We start from the raw sequence: 18,243 nt of genomic DNA on the forward strand, positions 1-18,243 counted from the left end.
ATTCCCTGCATCAATGAGACAATCAGCTGTTGTTATACACTTCTGATCACAATGCGCTTCCTTGCATCATTATAGTTTTTAAATGGTGCCACCCGGCTATCCGGACAGGCAAGCCAACATTCCCCTTGAACAGAACACCAGTCTGTTGCAGGACTACCCATTTGCAGTTGAGTGGACTGGAGCAATGTGAAGTGAAGTGTTTTGCTCAAGAATACAATGCACGACCAGTCTGGGAATCGAAACCACAATCTCGTGATCATGAATGCGAAACCCTAACAACTACATTATGTGCCTTCACATTGTTAGAGTTAATCTTTTGAATTGTGGTTAAGCCAATTCTATGATGATAGATAACGATCTTGTCCTCATCAGATATGTTCTATGAATATATTTCGGGATGAGCCATATCAAAGTGTGGCTAAATACGGGGTTCCGTGATAATGGTCGCCAAAGATAATCCTCGCCAAAGATAATCCTCGCCAAAGATAATCCTCGCCAAAGATAATCCTCGCCAAAGATGATCCTCACCAAAGATAATCCTCGCCAAAGATAATCCTCACCAAAGATAATCCTCACCAAAGATAATCCTCACCAAAAATAATCCTCGCCAAAGAGTCAGGTGTGTTTTAAAACTAAAGACAAAGGTCAACTAAACTAAATGGTTTCTACCTCGAGCTACTACAACAAAAACAACAACAATAATAGCATCAACCACTTATGCAAAGCTTCGACATCAACAACTGCAATATTATCATACCTAAACTAAGCAACATGCTACACTGGCAGCGTTAGCAGTGATAACTGCAGCGACAGCAACATCTGCAGCAGCAACAACAACATAAACAACAAACAACATTTATAGAAAGCAAGTAAATTCAGGTTATTGATTACATGTAAAACATTCATATACAATATTTCACAACAATAAAGTCATATATATATACATATATAAACAACAGCATCAGCAGCATTTGTGCCTGTGTGTGTGTGTAAATATACATACATATATACATATATATATATATATATATATATATATATATATATATAAACAGCAGCATCAGCAGCATTTATGTGTGTGTGTGTGCGTGTGTGTATGTGCGAATATAAACATATATGTATATATAATTGTTAAACAGGACGTCAAACTTTAGGCAAGGGAAACATCTTAAGTCATATACAATATTATGATAGGAAAAAATTCAAAATCTTACAGCTGTTTCTGAGATATCCCTGAGTATGGGATACTTCATCATCGAAATACACAGGAATATTCCAGAAACAGTTGTAAGACTTAGAATTTTTTCAATAATGATATTGTATATGACTTGAGATGTTTGCCTTGCCTTAATGTTTGACGTTCTGTTTAACAATTATATATCAGCTGTTTCGGAAATCTGCAATGGCTCCATAACTACCGTCTCAGCTATAACCTTGGAGCCCTAGTAATCCATTACAGCACTTACCTAGCGTACCTAATCATTTAGATTACCTGTGAACTAAACCTCCATACTTTGTTTTATATATTTATATATATATATACATATATATATATATATACATACACACACACAGTTCATATATGGTTTACTGGTAACAGAAATTATGTTTTTTTATCTCTCCCACCAAAATAATTTATGGATAAGCGTTTTTTTTTTCTTCTATTGGTTTCTAAGTCATTCAATGGCAACCATGCTGGAGCACCACCTTCAAATAATTTAGGCAATTATATTGAGTCGAATACCTTCTTACTTATTTTATTGATTACATGATCAGTGAAAAGCTGAATCAACCTAACGTAAAGGAACTGAACTCAGACGGAACTGAAAACCATCAGATTTCTGTTCAATGCACCGGTTTGGTTTTCTTTGGTCATCACACAATTGATAACACCCCCAACCACACACACACATGCACATATATGGTATTTGTTTGTGCTTCGGTGCAAAGCCACCAGTTTTAGAAGTTTACGGTGTCAGTTATAATTGGGTCTTGGTAACATGGAAAAAAATGGTGAAAATCATAATGATGAAGATTATGTGTCCATATAAGGCAACAAACAGGCTGAGCCATGAAACCATCAGATACAATCCTCAGCATTGTTTCAAAGTCTACTGTTTCATGCTTCCATTGGTGAGATGAAACATTATCAGGTCAGAGCAAACAGGACACCCTTCCAGATGCCAACCTAAACTTGTTTTCAAACAAGGTTGTATTCCCCCGTTCCACTGAACACCAAACCTGAACATTAAACAGAGAACTAGAAACAAATGACACCAGTTGTAGGAATGGTAAGTCTTTAGTTTACAAAGATCAAAGTGTGTCACGAACATCAGACATGCTCTCATGGTATGTTGCAAGCAAAACAAATGACACTGTCAGTATGAACAATGAGGCCTTTGTTTGCAATCAGTAAACACCTGTGAAGACAGGTGGGTACAAACTCACTCACAGAAATTCACAAATTCCCACACATTATATATATGTGCATATTTATAATTATCGTCGTCGTTTAATGTCTGCTTTCTATGCTGGCATGGGTTGGACAGTTTGACTGAGAACTGGCAGGCCGGGAGGCTGCACCAGGCTCCAATCTGATTTGGCAAGGGTTCAACAGTTGGATGGTCTTCCTAATGCCAACCACTCCGAGAGTGTAGTAGGTGCTTTTTATGTGCCACTGACATAGGAACCAGTCAGGCAGCACTGGCATCAGCCATGCTCAAATGGTCCTTTTTATGTTCCACCAGCATGGGTGCCAGTCAGGTGGCACTGGCATCAGCCATGCTTGAATGGTGCTTTTTATGTTCCACCAGCATGGGTGCCAGTCAGGTGGCACTGGCATCAGCCATGCTTGAATGGTGCTTTTTATGTTCCACCAGCACAGGTGCCAGTCAAGTGGCACTGCCATCAGCCACACTCAAAGGGTGCTTTTTATGTGCCACTGGTATGGGTGCTAGTCAGGTGGCATTGGCATGGGTGCTAGTCAGGTAGCACTGGCATCGGCCATATTTGAATACTTTTTATGTGCCACCAGCACGGGTGCCAGTCAGATGGCACTAGCATCAGCCACACTTGACTCTGTGTGTGTGTGATGGGATTCTTTAGTTTCCATCTACCAGTTTCACACACAGAGTATTGGTTAACCCACAGCTAAAACAAACAGAGGACTGATTATTGGCCAACAGTAACCACAGAGTGGGATTGAACCTCAGACCAATTGTCTCCATAGCAATCATCTTAACCACACAACCATACCTGCACCAATTCTATCTGTCTGTACACTGAGTCCAAATAATATCAGAGTCAACTTCCAACCTTGATCCTTCCAAAGTTAAATAAAAAAGCTAGTTCAATACTTGGGTCAATTCTTCTCCTTCTCCCTCTCTCTCTCCCTCTCCACCTTTCTCTCTCTCTCTCTCTCTCTCTCTCACACACACACACACACACACACAGACAGGCTTTCTATTTCTCTTTCTCTCTGAATTTTACTTATAACTCAAAGGTTCAACTTTGTCACATTGTATTACACTGAAGTGACCTGAAAAATACATTACAGATACATATGTCTGTGGAGTACTCAGCCAGTTGGACCAGTTGAATGCTCATGGTCCAGACCAAGGGAGAATCAATCACCAAATGAGTGTCTGTCTGTATGTCCGAATTCATACCGATACCACCCTATTAAACCAGTGTTGTTCATGTCATGTCCCATTATCTCATATAACTTAACAGCTCGACAAATAGATATCAATAAAATAAGCACCAAACTTGAAACAGGTAATGGGGTTGATATAATCGACTAAACCCCTTGAAGGCAAGTGCCCCAGCATGGCCACAGTCCACATACAGAAACCAGTAAAAGGATGAAAGAGAGAAAAGGAATAGAAACGCAAGGGTCAACTCACCTCATTTTCGCTATGCTCCACTCCTGCCATTGCCTTGGCTACTTCATCCTCCAGGGCAGACATATTGCTGTCTGAGATACCTTCGTGAATATCTCCTACTTGAGCTTCTAACTGTTGTATTTTGTCTTCGAGTGAATACACACTGCAGGCTGCCATGTAGATCTGTGATAAAGCAACATCAACTGTTGAATTACTCTTGACAGGTTTATGAAAAACTTTAGGAAATGTATTCATTTTCCTTGATTGATCTTTAAACAGGTTTTTTGTAATAAAAAAAAAAAAAAAAAAATCAACAGGTTTCAGACTTAGAGTAAAAAATTCCAGAATTTTATAATTTGGGATATCTTTTTTTTTTTGCAGTTGTTTTAAAAAGTTAGTTATAGTTATTAAAAAATTTTTTGTGTTTGTTTTACCAAAAGTCCTTTTCATGAACTGAAAATATTTTCATAGCTTTAATATAAGCCCTAATATATATGGTTGTTTGTTTGTGTGTGTGGTGGTGGTGGTGGTGGTGGTGGTGGAGAGGGGGTTACATAAAATACTAGATATCACTAAAATGAAAAATGAATATGTCTATATTGTTTCTTTCCTAGATGTGATTAACTTTCAGAGTCTGACTAAGCAGAGACTATTGTTTCTACATGATTGGTTAAAAAAAAAAACCTAATAATAATAATAATAATAATAATAATAATAATAATAATAATAATAATAATAATAATAATAATAATAATAATAATAATAATGATAATAGAAAAGGAAAGAAAATAAATTATAAATAAATCATATGGTCCCAGTTTTTAATTTCTTTTGTTATTTCAATGAATAACCAGCTTGAATGTTGAGATGCAGATAGAAATTTCACTGACAAGAAGATTGGATGAAATCCTTTCGGTGTGTGAAGTAGTAACTTTGCATAAGATTGGCAGCAAGTTCAGTCAAGTAGGCATCAATATTCCAAAGAATAACAAATAACTTTCAAGTCAAATCCACGTTAATCCTCCTTAATTTCCATTCAGGAAGTTTAAACACCAAGAGATTGATTTTCTCAGTTAAATATCTTAAGTGGGTCTACCCATGTTTTGTTTTATGCTTTAATTATTATTAATCCCTTTTATGAAACAAGACTCGATGAAATAGTGTGTTTGTCGACCTCCTGTTCATAATGTCTTCATCATATTGAGGCAGAAAATAGAGATTTGTTTTTTGGGTTTTTTTTCAAACAAAACTTTGCTTTTATCCTTTACTATCAAGCTATAGTTTAAGGAGGACCTCAATAGAATTTGCTAGGAATGTAGCATGATGAAATCCAAATAACCAGTTTTCAGAGGCATAACAACACTGTAAGAATCTCTAAAAGACATCCATCAAAATATATTACAGAACGTTGTAGAAAGCTGCAGTTATTTGGCTAAAATAAGGAAAATAAAACTTAGATAAAACAGAATTTATCAACAGCCTATGTTTTTCCTGCGTAAATTGAGTTACATCAGCAAAATAGTTCTTTGCTTGCTAATGTGACATTTGACTATGTTGTGAAATGCTTTCCATACATACACACATCTTTCCCTCTCTCTCTCTCTCTCTCTCTCTCTCTCTCTCTCTCTCTCTCTCTGTATTTGTGTATACTAGAATATGAAAATACTGATAATATTTTATGTTAGAGATAGGGATTCAGTCAATTTAAACAACTCCAGGAATTCACTGGTGCCTAATTTATCACTCGACTCTAATTTACCAGCACAATGAGATGGAAGGCAACCTTGATCTCAGTGCTATTTGAACTCAAACCTAAAATAGCTGAATATTGCAAAGTGTTTTGTTCTCTACTTTGCTGCCAATTCTGGCATCTATTGAGCTTACTTTGATGATGATGATGATGATCATCATCATCATGATTATTATTACTACTACTATTATTATTATTATTATTATTTTTAACATATGCACAGTGCTATAAATATTTTGGTGGGAAGAGTATAAAAGCAAAGAGCTTGTTTGAAAAGATTACAGCTGCTTTGTTAGCTTATTAGAGTGTTTTTAAATAACTTGTATTATTTGATGCTGTTGTCAATACTGGTGATGCTGCCGATGCTGTTTTTGTTGTTGTTGCTGATACTAATGTTGATGCTAAAGATGATGATGACGATGATGATGATGTATATGTCGTTCTATTTCAGGACAATTGTTTGTTTTGTTTGTTTAATTCCATGAGCACGACCATTCTCAATTCTCCAAGTGCAACAAGATGCATGAAACACGTGCATCAAAGCAGATGGATATAGCGTTCTTCCAGTGTTAATGTCGCAACTGCGAAAGAGAGAGGAGAGAGAGAGAGAGAGAGAGAGAGGGGACAAAGAGAGAAGAGAGAGAGGAGACAGAGAGAGAAGAGTGGAAGGGTGAGTTGCCAAATGTACTTTGCCAGACGATTCCTTTTGGTTGAGAGAGTAAGCCTGGCTAGAACAACGAAAAAAACAACAACAACAAACAAACAAATATATAAACAAAAAAAAATGGAGAGAAAGCAAGGGAAAGACAAACAAGTCATGTGACTTGGAAAAATAAGGAGAGAAAGAAGGGGTAGGCGAGGATAGGGTTTTAAGTTTTAGTTTTATGTTTCAAATACCTCTCCACCCCTAGCAATTAAATAACAAACACACACCACCAAGAAAAAAAAAGTAAATAATAATAATAATAATAATAATAATAATAAGAATAATAATAACAACAGTAGCATAAATAAATAGACGAAAATGAAGTTAAAAAGAAAAAAAAATAGTGAAAGTAGGGTCAATTTTCTTCCTCAACCGGAAAAAGTCAGCAATTTTTTTTTTCCCTTTTTTCTCTGTTTTTTTTTTGTTTTTGATCAGTAGCTGTAAGTTATTTTGACTGTTGCGTTACAGTGTTTAGAACGAGGTGTGGTTTGTTCACACAGTAGCAACTAGGTTAATTCTTGCTCAATCATCAAATAATCTGGGCCAACTGGCTCGTTTTTTTTTTGGGGGGGGGGGGGGGGAGGGCAAAAAAAAAAAACAATTACTTCAACCTAGACGAGGTTGGAATCAGAGAGCATCCTTGAAACATTATACACCCTTTTCAATATCAAAATTATTTATACATACATACATACATATATATATATAGGCGTAAGGGTGGCTGTGTGGTAAGTAGCTTGCTTACCAAAAACACGGTCTCGGGTTCAGTCCCACAGAGTGACACCTTGGGCAAGTGTCTTCTACTATAGTCTCGGGCTGACCAAAGCCTTGTGAGTGGATTTGGTAGACAGAAACTGGAAGAAGCCCGTCATATATGTATGTGTGTGTGTGTGTGTGTGTGTTTGTGTGTCTGTTTGTCCCCCCAGCATCGCTTGACAACCAATGCTGGTGTGTTTACGTCCCCCGTAACTTAGCGGTTCGGCAAAAGAGAGTGATAGAATAAATACTAGGCTTACAAAGAATAAGCTCTGGGGTCGATTTGCTCGACTATAAAGACGCTGCTCCAACATGGCTGCAGTCAAATGACTGAAACAAGTAAAAGAGTAAAAGAGTACCCTGAAGGTACCAAGTCTTATAATTCATGGAAAGAGGCCTTGAAAGATCATGTGAGACCTTTCAGAACAGGTTGTTGTCTGTTCTCACAGAATTAACCAGAGCAAGTAAGATTGAGGGCTTTGAGAAGTAAAATTAAATAATAATAATAATAATAATAATAATAATAATAATAATAGATATGACTGTCCCAATTGATATAAACGTATCTGTCAAGACCTACCAAAAACTGAGCAAATATAAAGATCTTGAAATAGAAATTAGCAAAATGTGGAATCTGAAGACGAAAACAATACCTATTGTCATAGGTGCCCTGGGAATGACAGCGAAACGGGCTGATTACTACCTAGCTCAGATACCAGGAAACCCCAAAATGGCTGAAGTCCAAAAGATAGTGCTCATGGGAACTGCCCATATCCTACGTAAAATACTGTCTATGTGATCTCAAATTTTAAAGCAAACATAATTTTCTTATGGTTTCTTAAACATTCACTTGAACAAAACTGTACAAATCCAAATATATGGTACCCTAGGCATAACACCTACATGAACTTCTAACTTGTTGTCTCTTGAGGTCTCTGGGTGAGACTTGGATCCAACTTGTACAAATGCAAAACAAAAGTCAAACATAAAATAATAATAATAATAATAGATTTGCTTGTCAGTTGTTTGACCTTAACCAGTTGAGCATGTCCCTTGGTGGCTGACGATATATGCATCTCTGATCATGAGCAGAAGTAGTGGAGGAGCACCATAGCCATGAGTTGAGAGGAATTCTTTGGGGTTTGAATAATTCACCTTTGGAAACATGGGTGTTTTGCTCAACATCCTTAAACAAACCTTATTCAGGGACCTTTTGAGTGGGATGGGCTACTCGACCTGAAGAAAATTCTAACTGGGCCCCACCTGCGTGGTCATGCGCTATTTATCTTGATATGAGATCACTATGTTGTGCACATATGGTTGTGATGCATGTGCCTGGTGTACCCTTATCAGACGGGTAGTCATGATGGGTATATTGGGCTTTGTATATTTTACCCCAGTGTCACTTTGATGGCATGCACTGCTTTCTCATAATAATAAAAATAATAATAATAATAATAATAATAATAATAATAATATTCAGCTCATGCCATTATAGAAAAAGGAACATAAAATGAACGAATTAATAATAAAGATTCTTACTTTGTCTTCTGTATCTTCAACTTCATGCTTCGTTTTCACAATGTCTCTACTTCTGACCCCTGATGTATTAGAGGGTTTGTTAGGGTTCGCTTTTTTTGGAGGGTTGACGTAAAAATCTTTCTTGAAGCGTTCAGCATCAACAGGTCTTAAACCTAAGTTATAATAAGTCACTCCTGAAGGTTTTGCTGAGCTGGAATCCTTGTGAGCACTGGACAAATCCCTAGGGACCTCAACCGGAGAATCAGGAACCAACATAGAGGGCTCTTTGTTTTCATGCTTCTGTTCGGTAACAACATCAGGTTCAGCTTCAACTTCGATATTCAGCTGATCTGTGGGCTCGAGTTTGTCTTTTGATTCTGTCACACTTGACAACTCATTTATTGGATAACACACGGTTGGGTCATCCAGATCATCTGAATTCAAATGATCGTTATAACCTGTCGTTGGAATTATATTGTTTTCAGTGTCCTTTTGTTGTTGAACAGCTAGCTCAGCCTTCTCCAAAATTTCAAGAGCAGCCGATGTTACCTTCCTCATCTTCTCAGCAGCCATTTTCTGGAAAAAGAATCAAGTGGATAAAAGAAATTTTAAAAACAAAGGATATTCACAGAGAATTGGTAAGTTGATGGTGGTCTCTTGGCATAAATGGGGGTGAGAAATAAATATGAAACAATTAGATTATGTGAATGTGTGATGAGGACAAAATGAGATTAATGTTTCAGTTAGCAATATTTTTGGAGGAAATTGCAGCAGCATCATAATATCATTGCTATATATCATCATAATATCATTGCTATATATCATTGTATATCATCATAATATCACTGCTATATATCATTGTATATCATCATAATATCATTGCTATATATCATTGTATATCATCATAATATCATTGTATATCATCATAATATCATTGCTATATATCATTGTATATCATCATAATATCATTGCTATATATCATTGTATGTCATCATAATATCACTGCTATATATCATTGTATATCATCATAATATCATTGCTATATATCATTGTATATCATCATAATATCACTGCTATATATCATTGTATATCATCATAATATCATTGCTATATATCATTGTATATCATCATAATATCATTGCTATATATCATTGTATATCATCATAATAGCATTGCTATATATCATTGTATATCATCATAATATCATTGCTATATATCATTGTATATCATCATAATATCATTGCTATATATCATTGTATATCATCATAATATCATTGCTATATATCATTGTATATCATCATAATATCACTGCTATATATCATTGTATATCATCATAATATCATTGCTATATATCATTGTATGTCATCATAATATCACTGCTATATATCATTGTATATCATCATAATATCATTGCTATATATCATTGTACAGGGTGTACACAAGGTCTGGGTACATGGAGTAAATAAAATCATAATATAAACAATTAAATATAAGAAATAATAATTTCTTGAAGTATGTGTTAATCCACATGTACCCAGACTTTGTGGACGCCCTGTATATTGCTTCAATGCCATTGCATATCATCTTTACTGTATATCATTGCTAAAATATTGCATACCATCTTAATACATAAACTTCAGTTGTGAATGTATATCAGGCATGTACCATCAATAATTACTCAGGGTAGGCAGTTGGTAACCTTTATGTAGTAAAACACACAAAAATAAACAAAACACAGGCACGCGAGTGAGTCGTAGGCAGATTTACATTTGCCTTTATAGCACATAAAGAAAACCTTGTTGTAGGAATGTATGTGGCATGTGTACTACAGTGTTATTGGGCCAACAGGTTTTGGGATCTAACGATATGCCATAAAGCTAAACCCTTTATGGACGGGAAACCTCAGGTAATCCCATAAACCAGCCTTTCCCATTTTTAATGGGCTGCAGTGAAATGACTGAAACAAGAATAAAAGGTTAAAGAATAATGTTGTCCCAGATGCCCTTAAGTCTGAAAATAAAATGGGTTGGACATGGTAAGAACAGCTGGAGATGATGTCTCCCAGGGCTAAATTACAGCAACATTCATCCTAAACCAGGACTACCATGTTATATTGGCAAAAATCTTTACTCCAAAGTACTGTTGTTGAATATCCTCATTGTGAGATTTAGAAATAGTAATTTTCTAATTTATACATCAGTGACTAGTTGTCATTTTGAAAACTATATATTTCAAATAGGAATTTGGCAGCGCCATCTCCAGCTGAACAATTATTCGGTGCTGATGAAAAGAAATAACCTAGAAATCGCGATACACAGATATTGTTTTGAGCTGAGTGGGGGTGCTAGATTCCCTTGTTCGAAAATATACGGACGCAAATCGTGTTGTATAGCCAGTTGGAGACGATGTCTCCTGGGGCTAAATTGCAGCAACATTCGCCCTAAACCAGGACTGCAATGTTATGTTGGCAAAAATCTTTACTCCATGGATAGAACACTTTTAATTATAAGTTTGCCTGACCGGAACTGACCTGGAGCTAAACAACAATAGGGTATCTGAGTGGAAATAGAATAAACTGTGGTGGTAAACCAGAAAAAGTGAATGATAAGGATGGGGATAACAGTTTGATTGATTTGATTATTGGTATTTGAAACAGTTATGATTGATGAATATGGATCAAAACTTAGAGCAGATGATGAATCGATGTTGATTTTATATATCATGTGATGTGATCATGTGACCAAACAGACTATCAGATGTTGTTACACATTGCTGATCACAGTGTGCTTTGCATTATTTTGGCCTTCAAATGAAGCCACCCGGCTGGCTAGACCAGCAGGAAAACATTCCCCCCCCCCACCACCATTGATGGAAAGGGAGGCTGGAGCAGTGTGAAATGAAATGTTTTGCTCAACAACATAATGCACCATCCAGTCTGGAGATTGAAACCATGATCTAGTGATCATGAGCGCAACAGCCTAACCACTAGGCTGTGCACTTTCATATATACTCCTTCAACTCACCGGCTTAAAAACATTATAATTTTTTTTTTTAAAGTGTTTTTAAGGCTAGAAATATTTTCATTATAGGCCTGCTCAATTATGGTTGACCTGGTGCTAAACAACACCCTACATATAGCTAATGGACTGACCCATCAAGGGATGAGTATCTTAGTTATAGAAATATTAAAATATGATGTGAACAGCTGGCTTTTTAGCTTCTAACTCAACACTCTGACAAATGGAGAGCATGTTCTGGCTTGATGGTTAAAAGCACCATTAGGCTGAAATTGAAGCCTTGGAGATCTGAAGTTCAATCACAGTTCTAGACAGTAGTGATGCTATAAAATAAAATTTGAGAAGAAGAAAAAAGACATTAAAAGAAAATAAACAGAGTAAGAAAAAGGCAGAAAAGAAAAAGAGGAAATGAAAACAAAGACCTGAGAGATACCTGCTAGATAACTGATGAAGATAAATCACTACAAAACAGTCTCACCTGTTCATGATGTTCTGAAAGAACTCGGTGAGCGAACATGTCATCTACAGTTGTAGGTTCAATCCCTGCCTCATCTGCTGTTTCCTTGGGTACATCTTGCTTTTTCACAGATACATCTTTTGATTGGTCTGTAGTATCCTGTGATACATTCTTAGTTTAGTGGATCAAGATACAACTAAGTAGTCCCAAAGTTAGCACACATCAGTGGTAGTAGTAGTAGTAGTAGTAGTAGTAATAGTAGTAGCAAGAGCAGCAGTAATAATGGTAGTGGTTGTTGTTAGTAATAGCAGTAATAGTAGCAACAGCAGTGATAGTAGTAGTTTGGTAATCGTGTGTAAACAATTATTGCGGTAGCAAAAAAACTAAAAGGAACAATATATATACATATATACATATATGTATATACATATATATATATATATATATATATATATATATATATATATATATTGAGTAAAATATCTGTGCTACCAAAAAGCAAAAAGCACAATAATTAAACCTAATCCAAAAATTAAATCGCCACATATGAAGTCAGAAAACAAAATTGTGCACACAATATTATTGTGTTAGTGTCCATTTGGAAATAAAAATCTAATTGTGAATTTTAAAAGAAATGAACAGATTAGAAAAATCACCTCAAGAAGGTATGAAAGGAAATCAGCAAGAAATGCCAAAAAGATAAGAAAGAAAACACACCAAACGTTGTAATTAAAAGTCCAAATGTCTAAAATATATTAAGGCTATTAATTTCTTTCTCTAGAAATGATTGTCGCTAAAAATTAGGTAAATAATGAGGAAAATTAAAATCTTCACAAACATGTAGAGGGGGAAAAATATTAGAGTTTTGTTATTATTATTATTATTTTGGAATGGTACAGTCTCACATGTGAGACTGACCTATTGAGATTAATGCAAGAGATCAACAGGCAAAAACTCTTTCTAGAGGTGTTTAAAATCTATAAAAGAAAAAAATTAAACAAGGGAGGTCACTCCAATAAGATCAAGTGGATATACAGTGAGCAGAATGTGAGAAAAGATAGATAATGCAGGCCTCCTGATACAGAAGAGCTTCCATCTAGGGCCAATCAAGGAACCCCACAGATTTAGGGGTCACCCTGACCTCCAAGGCCACACACCCTCATCCAACAGCTGTTCTCCAATCTACAGGCATGCTTTTATTAATATCACAAGAACACTGGATGAGGGAACAATATAAGAAGAGGTTATGAAAACTGTAGGAACTACACAATAGTCAAATGAATGAAGAGAAAAAACAATTAGTAGGTACAGTATACAAGTATATATGTTGAAGTCCTAAGGGAAGAGCCACAACCTAGAGCCAGTCAAGGAACACGACAAATGACATCTAAGGGAACACCGTCTCCTGATATCATTTTCCTATCTTTAGGATCATGCCAAGAATAAGCCCATGCCCTTGATTCCATGATCCCCACTTTCATCTGCCTTTCAGTAAGTTTACTTGGGGTAGGGTAGGAGGCAGTACTCTCCTGTCCATCCTTGCCCTCCTCTCAGAGTAGAAACTGGAAGTCGATAAAGGCTTAGCCAAAGTAAAAAGTGTCTGATTTCAATCTAATTTATCTTAAGAGAGAACAGCTCTGCCAAGCTGAATGGCCCTTAATGTAAATAACTCTACAGGGAGACAAAATCCTTAACAGTACCTCTCCAACCACTCAATATAGTTGTGGTCATCACCATGGCCACCATTTAGAAACAAAACAAGCCAATCCAATAGTATATATATAAGAGAGGGCTTCAGCTACTTCACATGGTAGAGAAACGCTAGGTCTGGGTTCCATTATATACATCAGAATATTCTTTACAAGCAATACTTGCAGTGTTAACTACTCTAAACCTCTCGTAAGAATATTCATATATGAAAACTGAAAGGACATAGTAAGTGGGGGGGGGGGCTGGGATCGTTTCAAGCCACTGATACAAGGGTTGAGTTGTTTTGTTTTTTTTTAATGCCATGCAGAAGCATTTATCTAAGGGTTCAGAAATACAAAACTTTTGGTGAAATTTTCACTTCCAAAAGAATGAAGAACTCCTCATTACATTCAATGCATGCATCTTCTAAAATGAATAAACACTAAACTAATCCCAAGAAGTTTCAAACAAAGAAATAAAGAGATGCAAGCATGATGTGAGAAGTGTGAAGTAGTTTCCAGCAACTAGAGTAAGGGTTCAATTCTGTAGGGTTCATGCAGGAGACCTCTTAGGGTTAGATTAAACAATTGTCATCGTTTTTCTAATCTAAGCAAATTTACAAAATTTCACTTTGTAAAAATATCATACAAGGTGCAGGCATGGCTGTGTGATTAAGAAGCTGAGCTCCCAACCATATCATCTCAGGTTCAGTCCCACTATACAGTACCTTGGCCAAGCATCTTCTACTAGAATCCCAGGCTAACCAAAGTCTTGTAAGTGGATTTGATAGGCAGAAACTGAAAGGGGCCTATTGTGTGTGTGTGTGTGTGTGTGTGTGCGCGCCCCTGTCATTACAGTATGTGGTAGTTGTAAATGAACATCTTACAAGCAGATTTTGATCCTTTCCAGTTTTCTATGATGACATGTCTGGCCATGAAAAATATTATCTTGCATGGAAACAGTTGAGGGTTGCTGACAAAAAGGGCATCAAACCAAGCAGACGATGATAATGATGATGATAATGATGATGATAATGATGATGATGATGATTCAAGACATAATTTGTCACGTCTCCATAATTACATTATCTCGTTTACGACTTCTTTTTTGCCTTCTAGGGAGTTGTTTACGACTTCTTTTTTGCCTTCTAGGGAGTTGTAAATACTTAGATTGTTTCATGAAAGAGTAAAATGGCAATAATAATAAAAATAATAATAATAACAATAATAATAATAATAATAATAATTATATACACTGGAAGCTAACCTATATACACTGGAAGCTATGCCAACATTATGGAATAGCAACAGAAAAAAGATGGTATAAACACACGCCAGAAAAGGTCACAGAAAACGAGAAAGCAACCATACTCTGGGATATGCCAATACACACAGATAGAGAAATTAAGGCAAATAGACCAGATATAGTTGTCAAAGATCATGAAGGAAAAAAATGCCTTCTAATTGATGTTTCAATACCAGCAGATGACAACGTTTCTCTAAAAGAAATGGAAAAACTTTCAAAATACAAAGACCTGGAAATAGAGATAACTCGAATGTGGAATCTAAAAACAGAAACAATTCCTATCATAGTAGGTGCCTTAGGTATAATAAAAAAAATATTCAGACAAATACATAACAAAAACACCAGGACTTACAAATATATATAACATACAGAAAATTGCACTACTGGGTACTGCACACATTCTACGCAAAACACTTTCAATACAGTAAACATAAGAGCACCACAGCAAACCACAGCACATACCCAAGGCGCACAGAGCTGCGCTCGGTAGTGAAGTGAAAGCACGTTATAAAAATAAAACTACTGAACAACAACAACAACAACAACAACAACAACAACAACAACAACAACAACAACAACAACAACAACAACAACAACAACAACAACAACAACAACAACAACAACAACAACAACAACAACAACAACAACAACAACAACAACAACAACAACAACAACAACAACAACAACAACAACAACAACAACAACAACAACAACAACAACAACAACAACAACAACAACAACAACAATAATAATAATAATAATAATAAATTTTAAAGGATGTGAAACAAGTCACCATCTCAGTTTGAACCTCGACTGTTTTCTTTCAATTTAGAGAGATTCTAGAACCGGAATCTTTGAGATTGAGTCATCACATCAGCAAAAATTTTGCCAATAAAAGTGTAAAGCAAATACATCCTGGATTTTCAAGTGATGGTGTTACAACATGGAGCTTAACATGTAGTCAGTTTGAATTACATGACTAACTAAGTGTGATGACCACCTAGTTCTTACTTTTAACAAAATCTCCACAACTGAAATAACAAGATGCTGTGTTGTAAAAAAGAACCATCTACAATAACACTAACACATCCATCACTTTTGAAAGCATATTCCTGCTTCTCTCATATTCTCTCATATTCTTGCTTCTCTTAACGGACATTCTTCTCCTATGAACAGAACTCTCCAATGTCACTTTTGGGCACTTTGCTCTCTTAATCAGTTTTTCCTATTTTTTTTCATCTTTTAATGAACTGATCATGTTCCATGTAAACTTGTAACAATAAATCAGATTATGATTTTGCAAACGTCAGAACATTCGAGTTTTATTTTTGCAACATTATCTTCAGCTTGATATTCGAAACTGACCTGTTTCCATGAAAGGATAGGAATCATATTTAAAAAAAAAAAAACCCTTCCAAGAATTGAAAATTTACAAAAGATTTTAAAAACTGAAATACATTTTGAAACTTCAAAAAATATGGCATCTTTTATTGAATTTTATTTCCAATTTAAGTTTTGATTTCAAATCAAAATATCCTCTGTGGCCCCAGTCAATAATTCAGTGTTACTGCTGCTTATAGCAATGAGCTCTAAGCTAGGTTAAGAAGTGAGAAAGTAAAGTGAAATAGTTTAGTTTGAAATTGAACTCATGTTGCAGAGTGTGCTCTGCAGGACTTGTAGGTTGTAATAGATGGCATTTTGTTGACAAAACACATGTAGTGATGTCATTTTGAGGGTCTCCAGAACACATGCACAGGGTTGGAACCTTCTGGAAGGCCTGCCGAAAGGTCCCTGATGCGCATGCGCAGAAAACTAGCAGCAGCAAATTTCTCTTATATCTCTGACTTGAGATGCAGCCACTGAACTATGCAGACATGTCCTCAGCAGCTCTCTGTTTGCCTCATCTGCTGACCGGTATTTGACCAGCTCTGTTGTAGCTGGACTAGTGTGAAGAATGCCTTCACAAGGTATGATTAACTCCGACTTTGCTTCTTCCACACCAGACCTGGCTACTGATTGTCCCAAGGTGTAAACCTTGTACATACAAAATAAAAGGATTGTTTTTATGTTCGGATGTTTTCTTGTTCCGATATTTTTCCTCTAACATTTATGTAAGGAATTGTATGGCACCCTTCCAGCGCCAACCATTTTACATCTTACACACATTATCATTCACACAACATGCACACACACACACACACACAAAAGCAGATATACATACATAATCTATGTGGTCACCTGCTAGATATAACAGCAAAATCTCCCTAAAATCTTACGTTACTAAATTTGAAAGACATGCAAAAACACACATTGGTTAAGACCTAGATATGTTATGCTAGAAAAAAAAAAGCTGGCCACTACTAGAGTGTTTTAGACATAAGGTTTTATGGATCAAATCTAATCTAGAGCTAAACTATTATAGCAACAACAAAAACAACTTTAGTCTATCACATAGAATACAAATCACATAGAATACAAATCAGGTACAAAATATATTAGCTGTGTAAATGAAGAGAGAGAGAGAGAGAGAGAGAGAGAGAGAGAGAGAGAGAGAGAGAGAGAGAGAGAGAAGAGAGAGAGAGAGAGAGATTGCTTTGATTAGGATCTGAATCTCAATCACAGATCTTGTTGTAAATCATTCATCACCAGAGATCTTCCTTGGATAGCTTATTGGATTTACATAGGGAAAACGCAGGAAAACTCTCTTTCTCAAAGACATGATGAACAAAAGTGAAGTTTTATAAGTTTGGGGTTTTTTTTTAATAAATTAAGTAAGACAAAAGAAAAAGAAAATAAAACAAATTTAAATATTAGTGAAACAAGGTGGAAACAGATGAGGGGAATAGAGGGAGGGATAGGTGGTAAAAAGGGTAAGACATTGAAGGGGAAAGTAAAAAGAGGAGAGAAAGGGAGATTGGAAATAAAGAATTGTGGAGATTAATGTGTAGAAAGAAGAAGAAAGTCAATAGAGAGAAGAAGATAGTTGAAGGAATGAGCATAAAGTTTACAGAAGAAAGTTAAGGAAAAAGTCATAAAAGGAGAAAAGAGAAGGAGAGTTAAAAATGAAGGAAAATTAAAAATGAAGGAAGTGGAAGAATAAAGAAAACAGAAGAAGAATAGGTAAAAAAGAATGAATGAAAAAGAATAAAATAGGTAAA

The 18,243-nt window shown here is 35.8% G+C and overlaps 1 protein-coding gene across 25 annotated transcripts in view; it reads right to left on the reverse strand.

Moving 5' to 3' along the window:
• LOC106884266 (uncharacterized) overlaps nucleotides 1–18,243 on the reverse strand; it is a 275,565-nt gene that overhangs the window by 26,785 nt on the left and 230,537 nt on the right. For 13 of the 25 annotated variants that reach the window (XM_089358947.1, XM_089358951.1, XM_089358950.1 and 10 more), the window contains 3 exons: nucleotides 12,113–12,250; nucleotides 8,639–9,193; nucleotides 3,906–4,067 (listed from right to left, as the gene is read on the reverse strand). In XM_089358947.1, coding sequence (XP_089215073.1) covers nucleotides 3,906–4,067; nucleotides 8,639–9,193; nucleotides 12,113–12,250 — 855 coding nt within the window. The remainder of the gene's footprint in view (nucleotides 1–3,905; nucleotides 4,068–8,638; nucleotides 9,194–12,112; nucleotides 12,251–18,243) is intronic. The other 12 variants (XM_089358952.1, XM_089358949.1, XM_089358953.1 and 9 more) reach the window with 1 other exon arrangement.

The sequence above is a fragment of the Octopus bimaculoides genome, chromosome 10 (assembly GCF_046866305.1).
Source record: "Octopus bimaculoides isolate indiv1 chromosome 10, ASM4686630v1, whole genome shotgun sequence".
NCBI classification, from domain to species: domain Eukaryota; kingdom Metazoa; phylum Mollusca; class Cephalopoda; order Octopoda; family Octopodidae; genus Octopus; species Octopus bimaculoides.